This window comes from Narcine bancroftii, chromosome 12 (assembly GCF_036971445.1).
Source record: "Narcine bancroftii isolate sNarBan1 chromosome 12, sNarBan1.hap1, whole genome shotgun sequence".
NCBI classification, from domain to species: Eukaryota; Metazoa; Chordata; class Chondrichthyes; order Torpediniformes; family Narcinidae; genus Narcine; species Narcine bancroftii.
In genome coordinates, this window is record NC_091480.1 from 80,138,495 (window position 1) to 80,161,789 (window position 23,295).

The 23,295-nt window shown below is 48.7% G+C and overlaps 1 protein-coding gene across 3 annotated transcripts in view; it reads left to right on the forward strand.

Annotated features, from left to right (window-relative positions):
- The window catches only part of skap1 (src kinase associated phosphoprotein 1), a 316,700-nt gene that overhangs the window by 248,145 nt on the left and 45,260 nt on the right, over positions 1–23,295 (forward strand). For all 3 annotated transcript variants that reach the window (XM_069906123.1, XM_069906124.1, XM_069906122.1), the window contains one exon: positions 4,792–4,842. In XM_069906123.1, the coding sequence (XP_069762224.1) occupies positions 4,792–4,842 (51 nt within the window). The remainder of the gene's footprint in view (positions 1–4,791; positions 4,843–23,295) is intronic.

Here is a 23,295-nt window from a genome sequence, read left to right on the forward strand (position 1 = left end):
ACGCCTTTGGTCTCGATAGAAGGTCCCGACCCAAAAGGGTGACCGGCCATTTCTAACCACTCTCTGTAAAAACGCACAGGAATGCTGGAGGAACTCAGTCGTTCTTGCAGCAGCCATAGGAGGAAATGGAATATTACCGACGTTTCGGGTCTGAGCCCTTCTTCAAGGTACTCAGGCCCAAAATGTCAGTCATGCATCTTTACCTCCTAAGGACACTGCGAGAACGGCTGAGTTCCTCCAGCATTTCTGTGTGTGGTTTTGCTGCAATCACAGCAGCTGCTGACTTGCGTGTTTCACAGATGCCATCCGACCCATTGAGTTTCTCTGGCAGAGATTGTATGTGCTCCAGATCCTAGCACTGCAGCCTCCTGAGCGTCTCCTCCTGCATCTCAAGGTTTGCTCACAATTCCAGCATCTGTAGCCTTTGTGCTTCTCGGGGCCATTACAGTGTTAACTTTGGGAAGAATGCCGGGGGAGGCAGAGGTCACCCAAAGTCCTCACTCCTCTTCCAACAAAACTGTGTGGTGTTAAACATGCATCTTAAAAGGTGGGTCAATAGAAACATACAAGCACCACAAGCAGTCACTGCTTCACCTGCCTTCAGTAGAAAATTCTGCGATCCCTCCCGAAAACTCTCCATCACCTCCTTTCTTAAGACACTCCCTAAATTCTTTTTTAAGCAAGCACTTAGTTAGGATTAGGAGCATGTACCAGCGACCCAGGTTGGAATCCAAGGTGGTCTGTAAGGAGTGAATACATTCTCCCCATGAAATGTGTGGGTTTCCTCCAGTGCTCCAGTTGTCTCTCACCTTACAAGCATGTACGGAGGTTGTAGGTTAATTGGGGTATTTGGGTGGCACGGGCTCATGGGCCGGAAGAGGCTGTTACTGCACTGTATGTCTAAATTTAAATTTAAAAATAAATGAAAAAGTTAAAACGTTTTAAATAACTTTCCTCTGAAATAACTGTGGTAGTTTTACTTTTTCATCAACACTAGATGAAAGGGAAACATTGATCCAACATTGTTTCTTTGGGCAGCTCAGGGTAGCTATTCAAGTCAGATCAGATACTATTTATTGTCATGTAATAAAACAGAAATGTGATATTACACAAAATTGTCTTCAATCTGCCGCAAGGCAAGCAAAGATTCACCATGAGTATTGCCCATCACCTCTTACGATCAGACAAAGAGAAGCAAAAGAGAGTCCCATTGAGTGTCCGTGGATTCGCCTCCAGCACTCCCGCAGCCGCACAAGACTCTGGTTAATTTCAAACCATCGAGAACCTGAGCTTAGATCCAAACCTCTCACACGATGAGGAAGCCTTCAACGCCCATGGCACTTCGGGAGCCGTTCTTGCCAACAGCAGCCTGTTGAATACCGGTTCTGATACCTGGTTCTCCTGAGCCAGTCTTGGGCAGCCCACAGCCTGGTGTGAGTGCTCTGACCTTAATCGCCTGCAGCGTGTGTGGGCTCTTCGTCTGCAAGTCGCCAGCAGCTCACCGCTTGCGTGTGCCCTTCAGCTGCAGAGCCCCTCATTGGTCCGCCAGAATACCCACCGTCCTTAGGGTCGTCTCCTCTGCTTCCCTTTCTCAACGTGGGGTGTTCTCCCCGTTACTGGTGCCCTTCATTGCCGCACTGAACACAGATGCTGCCACCTTAAGCCCTAACCCTGCCATCGCAGGATTTCAACAGGCCGTTTTAAGCCTACACGGAGCTATCGGCAGTAGGACCTGGCAATAGGACCCTTTGGAGCAGAGCTGTGTCTCCGGACCCTGCACTCTCCAGATCCACACCAGCAGCACCACTGCCGTTGCAGCAGCTCCGGCCGTAACGCCATTCCTTCTTTCAGCGCCATGTCCTTCTCGATCTCCTTCCCACCCATAAACACTGGTCTGATTTCTTCAACGCTGAACACTCACGAGCCTCTGGAATGGCAGTTTTCAAAAACTCCTTTCCCTGGCTGAAGTCGGTCACTCCTTCTTCGCCTTGGACTATGTTGCCAAACTGAACAGCTGAACTTGACCAGTCAGGTAAGGCCATGGGAATAGGAAGCCATTCAGCCTCTTTAATCCTTTCTTTTCTTTAACTGGGTCATTACTGATCTGTATCCAAACCCTACCCGTTTGGGCTTGATAACTTTTTGTGTGGAGAGAGTTCCCAACTTCCACTGGCTTTTATGTGGGAATGACATTCCCAACCACCCTCCAAACAGCCTGGCTTCAGTTTGAAAGATTGGTTCCTCTTTTTTCCAGACTCAGTGACCGGAGGAGGTCATTTCTACCCATTCGATTGTAACCTGTAATCATCTTAAAGGCCTGTGTTTAATAACTTCTGCTTAGGAGAGAATATGAGTTTGACCTTCAGCACCAGTAGTTCAATAGCTAAGGAAGAGTGAAGGGTGTGGGTTGTGGTAGCTGGGCAGATGTGGTTGGACAGACTGGCTCTGTGGATCACACGGCCCGTCACAGCATAAGCAGAGCGAGCCGTCACTGGGCCAAATTTATTCCAAGTCAATTCTAATCGGGTTAAATGTGTTCACAAGGAGCTCCAGCCCAAGACCTGATTTGTTTTGAAGAGATCTGTTGTGCAGACTGGTCTCCCTTGGGTCTGCCCCAAGCCTGACTCAACTGAGCTGAGATCAAATTTATAAATAAGCACTGAACCTTGAGCTGATTTGAATTGATTTCCATTTGAACAAAAAGGCAGGGTGTAGACGGTGAGATGTATACGGAGCAAGAAAAGCTGGAAGCTAAAATAGGATATAGTTGTTATAATCCTGTGGGACAACTCTCACTAATGTGTTTCTCTCTGGACAACTATTGGGGTAATGAACTCCAAGATTCCTGGATCTCATTATTCAGAAACTAACTCAGAAAATTCAGCTTCATAAAACTCTGACCTGACCTCCCTCTTGCCCTCTCCACTCATCCAAATCTTCGTCACCAGAAATACACAGAGGGCCTTTGCCTGGTGTCTGTGCACTCCCCGGCCCACACAGGAGTCTCTGCTCTCCAGGCCTGATAACTTTGGGATTTAACGTTACATCTTATATTTAAATCCCAACACCTGTCTTTGCCTCTACCTCCCTGTCTCTGTAAACACCTCCAGCTCCAACCCCTCTACCGATATGGATAAACTGCTCCAGCCCCTACACACCTCCTCCCCTCTTTAATCCCAGTCACCATACCTCCTCCATATCTCTATAATCCCCCACCCTCCAACCCTTACACCCTTCCTTATCTCTGTAACTTTCTGCAATTCAATATGGATGTGCAGGGAATGGAGGAATATAGATCATGTTCAAACAGCAATTTTAGTTTAGTGGGCACCATGTTCAGCACAGACACTGAGTGCTGAAGGGCCTGTTCCTGTGTTGTTTGTAACCACCTTCAGCTCTTTCTCTATAACCTCCTTTGTCTCCTTGGGTTCCTTCCTCTCCTTCCCATCAAGAGGGATAGTGTATAAGCAGGGATATAATGTTGGGTACTTGGAGCACAGTGTACAATTTAGGGTGCCTTATTTGAGATAAAAAACGTTCTGGTGTTGGAGAGGGTACAGAGAGATTTACTGGAATGATACCAGGAATGAAAGGGATAGCATATGAAGAATGATGGTCAGCTCTTGGACAGTACTCGTTGGAGAATGGAAGGATGAGGTGGCATTTCAAATGCTGAAAGGCCTGGACAGAGTAGATGTGGCAAGGATGTTTCCCATGGTAGGGGTTTCTAATGTCAGAGGGCATAATCTCCGGATGAAAGGGCAATATAAAAGAGAGATGTGGAAAAATATCTTTAATCAGAGGATCATGAGTCTGTGGAACGTTGCCACAAGCGGCTGTGGAAGTGAGGCCGTTGGGTGTATTTAAGGCTATGATTAGTCAGGGCATGAAGGGTTACAGGGAGAAAGCTGGGGAGTGGGGCTGAGTGGGAGGATGGATCAGCGGAGCAGACTTGGTGGGCCAACGGGCCAACTTCTGCTCCGCTATCTTGTGATGGACCATTCCTTGTAACCATCGCTCCACTATTGACAGCCGGGCCTTCAGCTTTCCAGCACCAGTCTCGGAACTTCCCTCATTAAACCTCGATACCCACTTGCTCAGGGGAAGATTGAGCTCCCTCCTGTGGAGAAGGGAGAGCTTCCTCCTGTGGAGAAGGTAGAGCTTCCTCCTATGGAGAAGGTGGAGCTCTCACCTGTGGGGAAGGCGGAGCTCCCTCCTATGGGGCAAGTAGAGCTCCCCCATGTACAGAAGGTGGAGGCCCCAACTCATTAGCATAGAGCAGAGGGACAGAGCGGTCTCGTGCTGTGATTCATATTGTGGTTTTGCTGGGAAAGCAGCGCTGTGTACCAGTGCCGGGACCCAGCGATCCAATGCAAGGCCACAAGATTCGAGGAAGGTATCCCACCAGCACCTTCCCATGAGAATCCCAGGAGCCCATGTGAACCTCGCTTAATCATGGGGGGGGAATCCACAGAGGCTCGAGAGGATTGAAGTTGGATTGGTTGTGGGTGTCATCGGCAGCAGCATTTATTTCACATCCCTAATTGCCCCCGTACTAAGGAGTCATTGGTATATCTGGAGTAATGCAGGGGCTAGACAGGAAAGGGCAGTAGACCTTTTCACTTGTGAACACAAGTAAAACTGAGAACTGAGACTCACTTTGTTTAAACTCCTGGATCATTTAATGACTTGAATTTAAATTGCAGTGTTATGGTACAGGGTCAGAGTTCCCAGCCTGTGATCTGTGACTGACCCACTGTGCTAATGGATCCTTTTAATTCTTTCTTCCAGAGGATGATTTCCCTCCACCCATTCCCCTGGATGAAGAGATGGATCATTCAGGTAACTGCACCTTCTGCTACTCAACTTGGCAAGACCAGGTTTTGATTTCTGACTGAATCATTCACCAACTTTGGAAGGAAAAACCGTGAATCGGACAACTCGTGTAATAGTCATTTCTGTTTTATAGTCGAGCCCTCATTTGGCCAAATAAATCATATGACCCATGTAAAAGTCAACCACCCCTAATTTTTGGCCTTCACCACCTGCCTACCAGAGCTCCCAACGCCCTGACTACGGACCCTTGACTCAGCCACCCATCCACCAGAGCTCCCAACACTCTGACTTCGGACCCCCACTCTGGTTGCCCAACCATCCAAGCTCTCAATGCCCTAACTGCCCGCCCATTCAGGTTCCCGACGCCCCACCTGCCACCAGATCTCCCGATGTCCCGACCACAGACTCTCTCCTGGGCCACAGCCACCCACCCATCCGAGTTCCCGATGCTACAGACTCTCTTGCTGCCCGCTCATCCAAGCTCCCAACACCCCAAGTGCAGACATACAACCCGGTCCCGGCCATTTGAACTCCCGACTCATTGAAAGACACAGGTACTTAACTTGATCAAAAGTATGATCCGTGTGAAAGTCGACCAAAGGTGATTTTAATGATCAGAAGCCCAAAATCCATAAAATACACCCAAATGTATTCAGGATGCAATCACAAATACAAATAGTGGTAATTCTGCATCGCCCATGGGGAAAGGAATCTCAGAGCTGCATGTGATGACATGTATGTACTCTGACAGTAAACCTGAAATCTGAAAGTTCACCATTGAAAGCATCTGGTCAGGGTTCCTCTCTGTTTGGGACACCAACAGCTCTGTTCAAGATCACAAGAAACTGCAGAGGGTTGGGAATGTACTCAAACCATTACACATCCACTCCCCTCCATCATACACACCCTCCCTTCCATCACACACACCCTCCCTTCCATCACACACCCCATTCCCGCCATCACACACCTCCCTCTCCTCCATCACACACTCCCTCCCCTCCATCCCACACCCCCTCCCCTCCATCACACACCCCTTCTTTCCCTCCATCGACTCCATCACAACCCCTTCCCCTCCATCACACCCCCCTTCTTTTCCCTCCATCGACTCCATCACACCCCCTTCCACTCCATCACACCCCCCTTCTTTTCTCTCCATCAACTCCATCACATCCCCTGCCCCTCCATCGACTGCATCACACCCTTCTTGCCCTCCATCGACTCGGTCACACACCCCGCCCCCCCCCCCACACCTGAACCAACTCCGTATACAACTCCTGCTGCCCCGGAAAAGTAGCCAACGTATTTAAGGACTCTTCCCACCCGGTCACACTTTCTTCACCACCCCACCCCCCCCACCCCCCCCCCCATTATCAGGAAGAAGTTTAGAAGTTTCACAAGTGTGAGATCACACACCACCAGATTGGAGAACAGTTTATTTCCCGCCAATATCCGACTCTTGACTGAACCCCAAAGTGTCTTTGCTCCTTATCAACTGTCTTCTCTGTAATTCTGCACTTCTCCACTGTCTCTGACATGTTGTACTATGTATAAGCTGCCTGGCTGGTCTGCTTGCAAGCTACTCTCGGTGACAATAAACATGAGATGAACACTATTTAGATTAATGGGCAGTATCTTTCCCAAAGATTTATAGATTTGTTCGCACAGAATGGAACCATTGGGCTCATTGAAAGCATATCAGTTCAGGTGGAGCAATCCCATCATTCTCACCTTCCTCTCTGCAGATCATTCTCCCATCTTCCCTGCTAACAGTCCTAGTTGTCTCGGTTTTCATCAGCCTTGCAGGCAGTGAGCCCAGTCTGTAAGCAGAGGGTTATCCTCTCTTCCCCACCCTACCTACCATCCTTCAGGAAATCCTTGAATCCTCCAGCCACGGGAGCAGATTCATCCCCATCTAAACCTGCTGTGATCTGTGTCCTCTCAGTGGAGCAGGGAATGCAGAATAATTTAAAAGATCTCCAGAATTTCCCAGCCTGTTCCCATGTGGGTTCCAAGCAGTGAAGCAAACAGCTGTTTGGGACTCAGCAAAATGACAAGCCTTATTGCATCAAACCCATGGAACATGAAACATTGAAACTGGGGTGTAGAAAGGGCTCTCTTTTCCGCCAGCTGGCCCATCATGGACATTTCCAAATGCTGATGGTTCGTGGACATCCCGGAAGGTCAGGTTTAGCCAAGACTGCCCCCAGCGGGTCCAAAACTGAGCACACCGAGCCCTCGAGAATCCCAGGCCAGTGGCCTGGAATCATTGGCTTATTCTGGAACAGAAGGAGGCCATTTGCTCCATTGAGTCAGGCCTAGCTCCTTGTAAAGCGATCCAGACCATTCCATTCCCAGCTTTTTTCATGTAATTCTGAACATTACATTCCTTTTTTTTCAGTTCCTCTTGAATTCACTGATTGGCAGTTACTTCTATCTTTAGATAAAGATAGAGGTAGGTAAGTTGTTCCCATTTGTGGGAGAGACGAGAATGAGGGGACATAGCCTTAAAATCCAGGGTAATATATTTTGGTCGGAGATGAGGAGGAACTGCTTTTCTCAGAGGGTGGTGAATCTGTGGAATTCACTGCCCATTGAAGCAACAGAGGCGACCTCAGCTAATATATTTGAGAAAAAGTTGGTTAGATTTTTATATAGTAGGAGAATTAAGGGATAAGAGGAAAGGCAGGTAGGTGGAGATGAGCCTGTCATCAAATCAGCCATGATTAAATGGCGGAGAAGGCTCGACAGGCCAGATGGCCGACTCCTGTTCCTATATTCCTATGTGCACAGGCTTGAAATTCCAGGTTGTATTTTGAGTCAGAATCACATCTTTCAGGGAAGACTCCCCCAGGCTCTTTTGCCCAGGACAGTGGCCAAACCAAAAGTCACCTAGGAGACGGCAGACGCTGGAATCTGAAGCAGAACACAAGCTGCTGGAGGGACCCGGTGGGTCGAGCAACACCTGTGGAAGCTGCCTCCCCGGTCTTGATGAAGGGTTCTGGCCCAAATCGTCAACCGTTCTTTTTTCTCTCACCGAGGCTGCTCGACTCACTGAGTTCCTCCAGCAGAGCGGGTCCCGTGACGAAGCAGAAGTGGTTCACATTCGGAAAGAGGGATCTTTCCCCTGATGGAAGGGGTGGGTGGTGGGGGGATCAGAATTGGCATCCACAGGTTCTAAAAACAGAATTCTTTTGACGCTTCCATTCTAGAGCCTGCGGAGATTCCCCAGGACATCATCTGAGGCAAGATTAGAGCATGCATTCAGTGAAAGACAGGCGATTTAGATGGAATTTAAAGAAGGAATATTTTCACCGAGAAAGTATTTGGGATGCTGAGATGGTGGTGGAGACAGAGACTCTCTATTGATTTAAGAAGCATTGAGACAAGTACTCAAAATCCTAAGGCAGAGAAGGCTGCAGATGGGATGGGCCAAATGATCAGCATGGCCAAGATGGGTAAAGGGCTTGTTTCTGTGCTGCACCACTCTATGATAGGAATGACTGGGGGAAAGATGCCGTCCACTGATGGCACAAATGGTTTGTGAAGTTTTAAGATTGTCATGTAATAGTACAGAGCATGTGGGTGTTGCATGAAATTGCCTTCTACCTGCTGTAAGACAGACGAAGAGTTGCCATTAGGGTCACCCGGCACCCCTTACAGTAAGAAAGAAAGAGAAGCAAAAGAGAATCCCTTCAGAATCACTGTGTGTCCGTGGACTTGTTCCAGTGCTCTTGCAGCTGGGCAGCCTCCTGCTCGATTCATCGACAACCCAAGCTCCAGATCCAAACCTCCGACCCGGTCAGGAAGCCTTCAACCCCCCCAGGCCTTTCGGTGGGGGTCCCTTCTTGCCATTAGCACCCTCTCCAGTCCCAGTTCCAATACCTGAGCCAGTCTCCACGATCCTGCAGCCCATGCAAGTCCGCTGACTACATCACCCTCAGCCGCTGAGCTCCCATGGTCAAGCAGGGTCGTCTTCTCTGCTTCTCAACAGGTAGAGTCTGCCTGTTTCGGGTCCCTTGTACCAGTCTGCTGCCCTGCCGGATTGTCAGTCAGCCTTTTATTGTCATTTTAAAAACTGTAAAACAGCCATAAAAATGAAATTGCTTTTCTCCAGGACAAGGCGTTACTTAATAACATAATACTAAACATAAGACCAAGCAAAGAAGTGGGAAAAATGGCACCGTAACGAGGGGCTGCTGTGAGCAACTGCCCCGCAGCCATCTCGAACTACGGCCACCATCTTATCCCAGCCTCCCAGTTACAATTTTATCCCTCACTAATTAACAGGATAATATTACATCTAACTTTAAAACAAACTACTCAACAGAATATTGCAAAATAACAGTGAACGGAACATATTTATGGACTGAGACCAGTCCATGGCTCAGTAAGACAGGGCAGCAATGTTTATATCTGCATAAAGTACTCCCGCCCTCCCTCCGCCCCTCCCCTTCTGGTCCAGAGGCTGCTGCAGCCTTCCACCGTGCTGCCATCTGAGGTTTCTGACCACTACCAGGTCGCAGATGGTAGCGAGAGTCCTGCTACTGAACCTCACACTCCCGGCTGACACACCCGCCGTGGGTGCCCAAGCCCACACGCAGCCCACTGATCCAGACTCATCGCCGTTCTTTCAGCCCGACACAGCATGGCTGCCAGCGATGCAGAAGGCCTTCGCAGCCGCACCCCACCTTGAGACTGTCAGTCGTGGCCCTGCCGACTCCAGCCTTGAGGTACCACCAACTCCAGCCTTCTCCACCGACTCCTCTCACCACACCACCGTCCCTGACACGGAGAGTTCATCTGTGACCACCAGGCCGCCAGCACCAGCTGTTCGAGTCGGACCTCAGCGACTTCTCAAGAGGTCTGCTTCCTTCGTGATGTCTCCACCACTGCCTTTCCCAATCCCCGTTGTTCCAGAGACTGTCCTTGATCCATTTTAGTGTTCCTTCACGGCACCTACTTGGGTAAGTGTAACACCCGTGTCCAGAGAGGCTGCTGCGAGCTGCAGTCGCGCTGCCGTCTTTGTTCCTTCTGCAACCCCTCATGGCCGCTGCCAAGCACAGGTGCCAGCATCTTGGGCACTGACTTCCACAGTTGTGGGATTGTCCTTACAAACACCGTCGGCTCCTCCGACAGGCCGCTTAAAGCCTGTGCAGAGCCGCTGGCATCAGGACCGGGCGGTTGAACCCTTCAGAGCAGAGCTGTGTGCCTCCATTCCCTGGTCTCCCAGATCTCCACCAACGGCAGAGCTGTCCTTACAGCAGTGCATGAAGGCACAGTTCAACGTGACACCGTCTGCGCTCAGGGAAGAGGGATCAAAATATCCGGTGAGCAGCAAAGGTTCAGGACTGTCGGAGCAGCGCCGGAAGATGAGAGACAAACTGAGCAACGAGCTGAATGAAACCAGTTGGCCTGGATCTCAGTTTTGTTGGTGGAGAATTCTGGACCAGTCTGAAGTAAACTTGGCCTCATTTGCCAAGGGAACCCTTGGCCTTGGAGCGACTGGTGTATGCCAGGGAGTAGAATGTTGTGAATCTTTTTAAGAGTTGCTGAAAGGACATGTTACAAAGGTTGGTCTTATATTGCCTTGTGTTTGGAAGGTTTTAAGTCTTAGCTGAAGGTTTAAAGATAAAATAGGAATCTCAGAGAGTATTTTTCTGGCAGGGCTCTCAAGGAGGAGGAAGTGCAGTCCTAAAATTAGAGTAGTTCAGGAGGGAACTCAGGAAGTGCTATCCCATACAAAGTAAGTGGGAATCTGGAATTCCCTGGCTCTAAAGGATCAGGTACTTGAGCTTGCTAAAACATTCGGACTGGAGTAACAAGGAGGAGAAAAGACAGGTAGATGGAGTTAAGGTAGGAATCAGCGGAGATTTTAACGGATGCAAAAGGCAGCAGAACTCCTGTTCCTGAGATAAACCCTGACGTGCATGGTTAAGGAAACCAGGTCACCCACGTTGTATCGGTTGTCACCTCATCTTGTTGGACAAAGCAGGAGACATCCAGACTTCCCGGTAGAGTGTTGTGTTCGGATGTGAAGGTCGAGCCACCTCCTTATCACCACTGCCACATGTATCAATACAAGACACTGAAAAGCCTGAGGGAGGTGGGAAGGGTGCAGGCAGGAAACCCCTGTCCAGATCCTTATCCTCTTCCACTGGACGGAGAGGAAACAGCCCCTGACGCTTTGCAAAATCTCGGAGGAAGCGAATTGCAGGTTCCTTGAGAAGCCTCCACCTCGCACAGTGGGGCAAGCCCCAGTGAACTTGTCATGCGATTAACTCTTTGCAAAACCTGAATGTCAAACATGACCAGTACATGCCCCCTGTTCACCTAGCCAGTGGCCAGGGTGGCTTGTTTAAACTGACGAGGCGGGACAGATTCTTTAGTAGGATGAAGAGGAACGTCGGCTGGGGAAAGTCCCACCCCACCTCTCACCCCATCCTTCCATTGGTGGTGGGGAGGTCACCTGCAGGCTCTCTGTCTAGGGTCCTGTCTGTGCTCCAGGTCATGATTACAATCTCTTCCCCCCCCACCCCCCCCCCCCCCCCCCCACTGCTACTGCAGCACCAGCATCTGAGTTCGAAACCGATGCTGTCTGTAAGTGCTCCCCCATGTCTGCGTGGGTTCCGCTGAATGCTCCGGTCTCCTCCCACCCTCCAAAACAAATGGAGTTGAATCGGTGTAGTTGAGTGGCACTGGTTTCTGGGCTGGAAGAGCCTTTTTACCATGTTGTATGTCTGAAGTTTTAAAAAAAACACATCTCCTTTCATTCTTTCCTCTTTATCCCTGCTGCCTACCTTAGCTGCCCCCAACACCAGCAGTTTGAGGCATATATTCCAATTTGAGGGGTGTGTTTCGCTGGGATGTTTAAGGTTAGGCTGACATTTCGGGGCTTGTTTATCTGAGGTGTACATTTTAGACCAATGTGTAGTTGAAGGCCTCCACTAAACTAGAGGGTTTGCTTAGTTCAGGAGCATGTTTCATCCAAGCTGTGTGGTTAATTTGCATGGTGCATTTTAAATGGAGACCAGTGTCTCACCTCCCTTATGCTACGGGCCCTGCGCTAAGTGCTTGCAGGCTATCAATTCAAGTACGAGAACATGCTGCACTTCGCCGTGGCCCAATCTGAGGTGGTCCGCTGGAAGAGCAACCAGTATCAGATCACTGAGGCCTACCCCAACCTAGCGCGCAGCCAGGAGAAGCCATGCGAGCTCTCTGAGTCCGTGGCCTACTGCAGGACATGCCTCGGCACCGAGGGCGGCCTGCTGCGCCTGCACTTCAACGGGCAGATCTGCTTTGGCATGAGCAACACCTTCCTCTGCCTCAGCACCTTCCAGAAGGCACTTGAGTGCTTTGAGAAGGCGCTCGGCAACGACAACAAGATGCTGGAGTGCCGCGTTTGCTGCAGCCTGGGCGCCTTCTACGTGCAGCTGAAGGACTGCGAGAAGGCACTCTTCTTCCCCTATAAGGGCGCCAAGCTGGTCACCAACTACAGCAGGAGCTGGAGCCTCAAGTACAAGGCAATGAGCCGCTACTGGGACCCCGGGTGAGTGGGATGGGGGCAGGGTTGACACTGGCTATTTCAAACTTATCAAAACGGAGGACATGCAGGGTCAGCGTCGGAAACTCTCTCGGGGGTGGGGGGGGGGGCGCCATCGTCACACTTCCCCCTCATCGCATATGCGCCAGCCAGGACTTCGTCCACTGCCGTCAAACTTACCCCTCACTGCGCATGCACGAGTCGGCACTCACGCATGCGCGCGAGGAGAAACATGGCTGTACACACAAGTAAGTGCCCTTTCTACCACTTAATTTGTCACCCCCAAATGCAGAACACGTTAATGTTCAGCCTGAAGTTTATGTGCTTCAATAATTCCGTGTACTTTTTAAATTTAGGGCCCCTTTATAACATATGCTACAGGCCCCGCACTGCCTTAATCGGGCCCTGGTGGTGAGGTACTTGTGCTTTGTTTCCACATCCCCTCCACAGTGGTAACATATGGCCAGGCAAGTCGATAGGATGGTAGAGTAGGCATATGGGATGCTTACCTTCAGTGAGGGCTGAGAGTAGAAGAGGAAGGAAGTTATGTGTCAGCGATATCAAACTTTGGTTAGGCCACACTTGGACTATTGTGTGCACTTCTGGTCGCCCTGTTACAGGAAGGAGGTGAAGGCTTTGGAAAGAATTCAGAAGTTTAGCAGGATGCTGAAATACAAGGGTCCCAACCCAAAATGTCGACTGCCCATGTCTGCCCCCAGATGCTGCCCAACCCACAAGGTGCCACCATCAGCCTGTTGTGTACCCTGGTGCTGCCTGGATTAGTGGGCACCAACAGTAAGGAGAGATCAGTCAAACAGGACATTGGAATGGATGTTTAGGTCAGTCTACAGACTATCAACCTCCTGTCATTTCTGTGGCTGGGGGAGGGAAGGCGTGCAGGGCATATCGGCGTAGGTTGTAGACATGAAAAAATGCCTCTCCTGGCAGAATTAATTAAAACCCGAATGGAAAAACTTTTTTTTTCAAATTATTGATATTAAAACTTTTCTTAAACCTTACCAACAATTTCTGTGGCTAGGAGGAGGCAGATACCCACATGGACATGGAGTGCGTTAGGCTGCAGTCTCTGAATGTCTGAAATGGATGCTCTTCCAGTTCTGGCTGCATTTCAGCCCCATGCTCCTGATCTTCGGTTCCCCCCAATGAGAAGCTTGGGAGGAATTACCTGGTCAGTTTGCTCCTGGGCTTGGCCAAGGTGCCCATTCAGAGTTGGCAGGCAGTCGAGGATTCAGCCCAGGCTGTCTGCCTGCCCCTCTCCCAGGGTTTACGTCTGTGCCCACACCACTTTCTCCCTGGAGAAAAAAAGCATGTGGTGTCCAGAGTACGATGGGGGAATTTCCGGGACCAGTGGGAATTTCCGGGACCAGTGGGCACCACAGAGACTAGAGTGTATTCTTGACAATGATAACCATATTAAATTTGAACCTTGGTGTAACTGGAGGTATTCTCATACTGCATGAACGTGATTTCATGTGATCACTGAAAAAACTGCCTTTGTTAAAAGGGAAAAATGAATTAAATTCAGACAGTGAGATGTTTCTCAAGAATGGTGAGAGGCTAGCTGGTAGGGGAGCTTACAATCCTGCACTGGTGGTGTGGATGTACAGTTGTCCAACTAGTGGTGTGAGTATAAAGTCATCCACTGGTGGTGCGAATGTACAATCGTCCGCTGGTGGTGTGAGTGTAAAGTCGTCCACTGGTGGTGCGAGTGTACAGTCGTCCGATGGTGTGTACAATCGTTCGTTGGTCCCCTCCGCCCACCTGCCTGATTCCTCTCACCCTGACCCCACATGATTTATATTCACTTCTGTGAAAGTTGCCATGGTGTGTGCCTCAGCCGTTCACTGCAGTGAAGTGTTCCTTGCTCTGACATACGGAAATTTCTTCTGATCTCTCCCTCACGCCCTAATGAGACTCATAAATCGGCAGTCCTTCAGTGCTGCCTCCACAAGTAATACAAATAATCTTTCTTTATTTGCTATCAAAACCCTTCATAATTTAAGGAATCTTCATTAACTCTCCTTCTCTGCCCCAGGGCAAATTGTCCCAGTCTCTTGGCTCGTGTTAAAACTCTGCTAACGTCTGCATTCTCTGCTCTGCAGTGACAGCGAGATCCAGGCCCTCTCCTGCATTTCTGTAACAGCCTCTGTTCCCTTTCCCCCTCTGTTCTCTTTCCCCCACCCCTCTCTCACCTCCCCTCCCCCTTCCCCCCACCCCACCCTCCTCCTTACCCCCACCCTTCCATCTGCTCCCCTCCCCACCACCCGCCTCTCCCTCCCTGTTCCCCCATCCATACCCACCCCTCCCTTCCCATCCCTCCGTTCTCTTACCCCTACCCCACCCATCCCTCCCCTTCCCACCCTACCCACCCCTCCCCTCCCTTTTCTTCTCACCCCACCTACCATCTCCCTCCCCATTCCTCTCCCAACCCACCCCTCCCCTCACTTCACCCACCCCTCCAAACCCTCCCTTCCCTCCTCCACCCTACCCCATCCCACCTTCGCCAGCACTCCCTCCCTGTTCCCCCCCACCCACCCTCCACTCCCTTCCTCCACTTCCTCCCAGCCCACCCACCCCTCCTTTCCCTCCTACCATCCCACCTATCCACCCCTCCCTCCTCCTTTCCCTGCCCTCCTTTCCCCCCACCCACCCCTTGCCCATCCATCTCCTTCACTGCCTTTGCATCTGGCCTCCCTCCTGAATAACAGGAACTGCACATCAGGTGTAGATCCCATGAGCTGTCATAAGCCTGAGGGCATGCTTGGGGAGCCCAGGATTTGGGTCTAACTCTGGGAGCTGAGAACACTGCCCACCTCAGAGGGTGTCAGCACAGGACCCGTCAATCCCAGCTACTGGGTACCTCAGAAAATTAGCAGTGGAATATTGGCAGAAATGACTGTGCAAATTGTCTGTAGTAACAGGAAGCTGTGCCAATGTATCAACTACACAAGCACGTTAAGGAGAGCCAGGAATGATCTGAACTCCTTTCCACGGCCCCCCTTGATCTCTGTAAGACGTCTACAGAGGCAGCAGGATGCTTTAATCCGAGCAGTGTAACATCTTGGTGGAATACATCACATTGCTTTCAGATCTGTTCTCACTGCCTTATTATGGAAGTGCCTCCGCAGTAAGATTGATGAAGTGTGTGGTTGTGGCCACAAGCCTGCTCTGCCATGGTATCCAACCTGTAATCCTGATTTAATCAACATTTTGCTAGTGGTGACGAAATTATAAGTGAGCGGAAAAAGGATACATTTTCTTCATCTTTTTCTCTATTAGCCGGGCAGGCCTGAGACTGATTACGCTGCCCCTCCCCTTCCCGTCTGCTGGGGTGGATACATTACAAGCCCGGAGGAAGCAGCATATGTGTGCTCCCGATGGCAGGCACACCCGGCTGAACTGATGAGGTTCTTGACCAGACTTGGCAGGTCCTGAGGTGGAATAACCTTCCAGCAATGACCACCCATTCTGCTTCCGCAGTCATTTACCAGTGTGGCTTTTATCTCACTCTTTCCCATCCTGAATGTTTCCATCTGTGAACTTCTCTGAGTCCCAATTCCAAATCCTTTGACAGGCCCTATTTCCAAACTCGCTCCCATGATCTCTGCCTCTCCTTTTACCTCATCCTCCATCCCCATCTCTCCCTCACATGTCTATTCCCCGCTCTATCAATCCCTACATTCCTCTCACCTCCCTCCTGTCTTTCCAAGCTCAATAACCTCTCCATGTATTTCTTTTTCCCTCCTACTCTTCCTCTTTTATATTCACACCCCATATTTTTCTCTCATCCTTTTATCCACTTTAATTTTCTCTCTTTATTTATCAGTACCATGTCTATTTCCATCTTTCCTTCTCTTTCTTGCTTTTTCTATCTTAACATCATTAAATTTATTCCATGTGATATTATTATGCAAATATTTAACAGAATAAATCCCCTTGTTTGCTATTTTAACAGTTGTTATCTGATGTATTGTGAAGAGAAATGGTCCTGTTAAAACCACAGACTAACTAATGAGATGCAGTCACAAAACATATGGTGTAGTTTCAGGCAATTTCTCCCTTCATCACAATATATATCCCCCTCTCCTTCTCCATCTGCCTCCTCTTTCTCCCCACCCCTCCCCCTCTCTCTCTCTCTCTTCCCCCTATCACCTTCTCTCCCTGTCTTTCTCTCTCTCCCTCTGCCCTCTATCACCCCCTAGCCTATTCTCTCCCTTTTATCTCCCTACCCTCTCACCCCTTTTCCTCCCTCTCTCCTCTTTCTTCTTCCCTCACTCTCCCTCTGTTTCTCTGCTCTCTCTCCCTCCCTCTCCCTCTCTGCTCTCTCTCCCTCCCTCTCCATCTCTCCCCTCCTGTCTCTCCTTTCTCTCTCCCTCCCTCTCTCCATCACTCCCCTCTCTTCTGTCTCTCCGCTCTCTCTCCCTCCCTCCCTCTCTCACGCACACTCACTCTCTCTCTTTTCTCACTCCCCCTCCCCTCCTCCTTCTCTCCACCCCCATCTTGAAGGTTTAATTAAAGGTGAGCCTCCCTTGAGTGGGAGCATGAAAATGTACAAAGGGAGGAGGGGAGGAATCATTAAAAGTCACTGTTTGTGATCAGTGAAAGAGGTGTGAAGGCAGAAAATTCAAACCCCCTGCTCTAAAGAAGTTACAGAGTTACAAATCAAATCAAGGGGTTCATAGAGAGTGGATAAATATAAGGTAAGGGTCACTGCGCTGTGCCTTTTAGTCTTCGATAAGCAGCTGGAATCAAGCCAAGAGGTCAGGAGATTATTTTTAATTCCTCTTTGGTGATGTGAACGTTGCAGACAGAGCCAGCATTTATTACCCATCCCTAATTGCCCTTGAGAGAGGGAGGAGAACTTGAGCAGCTGCAGTCCTGGTGAAGGTGCCCCCACCGTGCTGTTGACGAGGGAATTCCAGGGTTTGTACCCAGTGATGAGAGGACATATTTCCAAGTCAGGATGGTGTGTGACTCAGGGGTGGGGTTGCGAGAAGTGGGGCAACAGTCACACAGCCAGGAAACTGGTCCTTCAGCCCAGCAGATCTGCACCAGCCATCAACCACCTGTTTTACACAGAGCCCATTTTATCCCCCCCCACATTCCCATCTACTCCCCACGGATTCTAACACCGGGGACAACTTACAGCAGCCAATTAACTCACCAACTGCATGTTATCTCGGATGTGAGAGGAAGCAGGAACACCCAGGGTGGGGGGGGGGGGGGGCGTGGGGGGGAGAGGGGAAACCTATGCTGGGAGAATGTGGCAAACTCCACACCCTGAGGACCCGAGGTCGGGATTGAACAGGGTTTCCGGAGCTGGAAGGCAGCAGGTCTGCTGTCTGCCCCACTGTGTCAACTGAGGTCTCTCAACTGTACCTGTTCCCATTGCACCTGCTGCCTTTGGAATTGGAAGGCCATAGATTTGGTAGGAGAACTCGATCACCTCTTCCCTCCAACATAGAACAACAGATCCTTCATAAGCCTGTACCATCCATTTACACCCATGTGATCAGTTAACCTCGTGCACCTTTGGAACCTGGGAGGAAGCCCGAGCTCCCAGAGGAAATCCACACAGTCAGAGGGAGAACATGCAAAGTTCTTGCAGACAGCAGTGGATCGAACCCGGGACACCGGCGCTGTAGTAGTGAGAGGTGTGGGGTGTAGCAGATGATTACAGGGAGGGGTGTATTGAGTTGATTACACAGCCAGGGTGCCTTACACTCTCAGAATAAGGTGTTGGCTGCAGATTGGAGATGAGGAGATAGTTCTTCACCCAGAGGTTAGGGAGTCTTTGGAATTCTCCACCCTTGACAGCAGTCGTCAAATCATTGCATAATATCGTCCTACATTCCATCATCCATCGCATCGCACGAGGCTGCTGACCAAGATGAAAGCCCCATGGAATTAAAGTACTAGCATAGGTAGAGATCAGCAGGAAACAGATAGTGGGAATAAAGGGAGCCTATTCTGGTTGGCTACTGGTTACCAATGGTGTTCTGCAGGGGTCAGTGTTGGGACCACTTCTTTTTAGATTTTATGTGAATGATTTGGATTGCAGAATAAATGGCTTCGTGGCTAAGTTTGCAGCTGATACAATAGCCCCTTTCACACTTGCAAGTGATCCCAGGAATTAACGGCCCATCGGCCTTAAAATGTCTAGCGTGAAAGTAAAATCAGCTCAACGCCGGCATGAGATAACATCATCTCACACCAGGGATCGACGGCCTCGATCCCTAGTCCAATCCCCAGTGTCTGCAGACGCAATCATGCAAGTGTGAAACAGGCAATTGCATTGTGGGATTGAAATGACCCAAGTTTTTTCATGAATGCAGGAAGAAGGTTAAAATGAAGGTATAAACTTTGCCATGGGAACGTCTCAGTGGGAGAGAGAGAGAGAGAGAGAGAGAGAAAGAGGACATAAATAGCAATAAATAGCAATAGTGGACCATTTTAAAACAGTGTGGGAAAGTTGGTAGCGCTATAGCGCATAATTTCTAAAGACCGTGGGAAAAAGTGATGGTGGACCTGACTTCCCAGAATGCCATGTGGCAGAGAAACCCCTCCATAATGATCGGTGCATGCAGCCATGCATACAGCCTTTTCTCTGCCGCACAGCATTCTGGGAGGGCAGGTCCGCCATCGATTTTTCCCTCAGTATTTATAAATTGTACATGATAGCGCTACCAACTTTCCCACTCTTTAAAAATTGTCTGCTATTGCTATTTATTACTAGCACTTTCCCATGGTCCCTTATAAAGGTTTATATAAGTCGGCACATCAACAACAGGGGCTGAAGGGCTCATACTGTGCTGTACATTAAGCTTAATTATGTTATGATTAGGCATGATTAATTTTGTTCAAATGTAAGATTGATCAGGAATGAGAGCAGGTCCACCATCACTCGACACATCATGACGTCACCAGTAGAAGGTAGAACAGTCGTAACCCCGGGGATGGCTCCTTTCAAGTGTGAAAGCATTCAGTGTCCCAGTTAGCAGTAGTCAAGTGTGAAAAGCTACACCCCCATTCCTATCCCAGGACACTGAACGGCCAATTTAGTGGGACGCCAGTGTGAAAGGGGCTTAAGGCAGGTGGAGGGCCAGGTAGTGAGGAGGAAATGGAGAGGCTGCAGAGGGACTGAGATAGATTAGGAGAATGGGCAAATAAAATACAATGTTGGAAAGTGTGGTCTTACACTTTGGTAGAAGGGGGAAAAAGAGCAGACTACTATTTTGATGGAGATAAAATTCAAAATTTGGAGGTACACAGGGACTTGGAAGGCCTCATGCAGAATACCATGAAGGTTAATCAGGTTGAAGAGTCACTGGTGAAGAAGGCCAATGCAATGTTGGCATTCATATCTAGAGGAACAGGATACAAGATTAGGGATGTGATGTTGAGGTTTTATAAAGCACTGGTGAGGCCTCACTTGGAGTACAGGGTAGAGTTTTGGGCTCCTTATTTAAGAAAGAGTATGCTGGCATTGGAGAGAGTTCAGAGGAGATTCACAAGAATGATTTCAAGATCGAGTTTATTATCATCTGATTGCACAAGTAAAACCTGATGAAACAGCATTCTCCGGTCCTCGGAGCAAAACACACAGACACACAACCAGACATAACACACACACAGACAAACAATACACATGCAAGTCAAGTATTCATAATGTGAGCTGTTCCTTTGGTCCTTCAGCAGTCTCACTGCCCGTGGGAAGAAGCTGCTCCTCGGCCTGATGGTGCTGGCTCCGAGCCGCCTGCGTCTCTTACCCGATGGGAGCAGCTGAAAGGTGATGTGTGCGGGGTGGAAGGGATCATCAATGATTTTGCGTGTCCTTTTCAGACAACAATTCTGGTAGAGCATTTTTTTTTTCTTTTTCAATCAGCATGCAGTCAAAATGAAGAATAAGAAAAAAACAATATCAATAATATTAACAAAATAATACAAATTAATCGATCCACTGTCAATATTAAAGTGAGAAAAAAGAAGAAAAGTCAACATGTGATTCAATTATTATAAAGAAAGAAAAATTCCAATTATAATACTACAAAAAAAAACAAATTCAATGTCCATGTTGAAACAAAGGGGGAAAAAGAGAATAGAAAGATAATAGAGAGAAAGAAGAACAAAATAAGAGGACCCCTCCCACCCTCCCCCAAGAAACAAGAAAGAAGTAAAGAAGAAAAAGTAAGAAGAGAGAAAATAAGAAAAAGAAAAGATTGCTTCACCTCGGATAAACCCCACTCCCATTAAGGGACAAATAATAGGACTTATTGAGGGTCCTCAGTGCTGCGAGCACCAGGGGGAAGAGATGGGGGTGGGGGGAGAAATCATTAAAAGGTTCACCCCGATATACCTTAGGTATGAATTCCATATTCTTAAAAATACATCCTACCTGTTTCTGATCTTCTCCAGGGGAACACAATGATGCATTTCTATCTTCCAGCGGACTAAACCTAGTTGGGAATCAGATTTCCAAGTAACTGTTATACGTTTCTTGGCCACTGCTAAAGTGAGCTTAATGAATCTTAATTGATATTTCGACAGACTCAGTTTAGGTCTTACATCTTCTAAATTCCCAGTAAAAATAATTCAGCTACCTGAGGGTATCGAATTCCAATACTTTTTTTACCAGGAGATTGCCCAAATCTTCCCAGAAAGGCCTTACTTTAGGGCATAACCAGGTTGAATGCCAGAAAGTACCTATTTCTTGACCACTTCGTAAACACTGGTCTGATGTATCCAATTTCAATGTATGTAACTTTTGTGGAGTAAGGTGTAGCTGATGAAAGAAGTTAGTTTGCAGCAGCCGATACCTTATATTATTTGTGTTCATCATGTTGTCCTGACATGAGTTGGACCAGCAAAATGGATCAATTTTTATACCCAAATCTGATTCCCACCTTTGTCTTGATTCGTTGTTGTGGCTAACCTTTGAGGTCGAGGATGATGGACTTCGTTCCGTTTTCCACCAAGCGAAGATGCCTGTGCATGCATTTGTTTAACGTGGACTTGATGTTGCACTCCAAGAAGGACATGATACTCCACAAATCAACCAATGAGTTCCAACAAGCTGGAAACCATGATGATTGGAGCTTATGGATTTGTTGCAGCCTTCGAAGTAACTTTGTCTCCCTGTCCAACTGTTGAGGTCTTGGTTGGATTGTTCTTTGTCAGGGATCTCACCCTTAACCTTACCACCATGGGTGCCCCTACGAGGAGCAGAGCTCCAGATGGGATTACCCTCATGATCTCAGGACCATACAAGCTTCTCCTCCACAATCCTTGTTTAGGAGTTCCCGCCTGAAGTAAGGAATACATTTTTGAAATAATTTTTTGGCGCTCCTCCGATAGACAACTTTGATAGGAGGAGGGAGACTTCAGTGATCCTCACTGCCATTATTATGGTCCTGTGGTTTGACCTTCAATCCATTTCTATGCAGCAACCGTACGACATTGCGAAGCAGCCGGCCAGGACACTCCTATAGAATGTTGACATGATGTTGGTTGGAGCCTTGCTCGTTTCAGTCTTCTCAGGAAGTCCAGTCGCTGTTGTGCCTTCCCGACAACCGAGAAGATGCGTGTCCATTATAGGTCACAAGTTAAGTGGACTCCAAGGAACTTAATGCTCTCTACTCTCTCCACTAATGAGTTATTGATATGTAGTGGAGGGTGGTTATTCCTGGTCCTCCTGAAGTCCACGATCGTCTCCTTCATCTTGTCCACATTGACACACAGGTTGCTATTCTTGCACCATATCACGAGATTTTCCACTTCTTCTCTGTAGTTCTCAGGTCTAACATTTTGAGCCTGAGCCTTTCCTCAAGGCCAGAAATATCAGACCTAAGAAATATTTGGAAAGTATGACTGGAGCAGAAATGGTAATTGTCTGCAGGGAAACAAGCAGCATGGTGAAATGAAAGAAAGACCCCACCACTGCCACACCCAGGATTGAACCAGGGACCTTTAGATCATCGGTCTAACTCTCTCCTAACTGATCTTGAGGAACTCACCTCATGGGGGCCTGAAATGTCGTTAATATATCTTCACCTCCTATGGATTTTGTAAGAGTGGCTGAATTACAATCACAGCTTCTGCAGACATCTGTATTTCTCTCCTATAGTAGGGGATTGTGGAACAAGGGGCCATTGAAGGGCGCCCATTTTAAAGAGAGATGTAGAGCGATTTCTTTAGCTGGAGAATAATGAACCTCTGAAATTTGCTGCCACGGGTGGCTGTGGAGGCCATGCTGTTGGGTGTATTTAAAGCAGAAATAGGGTATCAAAGGCTATGGGGAGAAGGCAGGGGAGTGGGTCTGAGTGGGAGAATGGATCAGCTCGTGCTGGAATGGCAGTGTGGACTAGATGGGCCAAATGGCCTGTTTCTGCACCTATATCTTATGGTCTGATGATCTGCCAAGGTGCTTTTGTTTTGCCTGAATTTGGCCCATATACCTCCTAACCTATCTGAAAGTGGTTTTAATATTGAAATTGTCCCCACCTCTACCACTTCCTCCAGCTCATTCCACCCACCCCACCCTCTGAGTGATAAACCGGCTCCTGAGGTCCCCTTTGACCTTTCCTCTCTGATATACACCATCAATAATCCCCAGCCATACATCTGAACCAAACATGTACACAGCGCCAGTAACCCAAGTAACAGTATTCAGTGGTGTATCACCACACCCTCCCACCTTAAATCCTCGCCCTCTGGAAAAAACGCTGTGACCATTCTCTTTATCTGCGCCCCTCATCACGTTACAAACCTCTCCAAGGTCACCGTTCAGCTTCCTTCACTCCAGGGCAAACAGTCCCAGCCTATCCAGTCTCCCCTTTTCACTCAAGGCATCCTGGCCTGGCAGCATCCTGGTGAACCCTTTCTGCAATCTCCCTCACTTA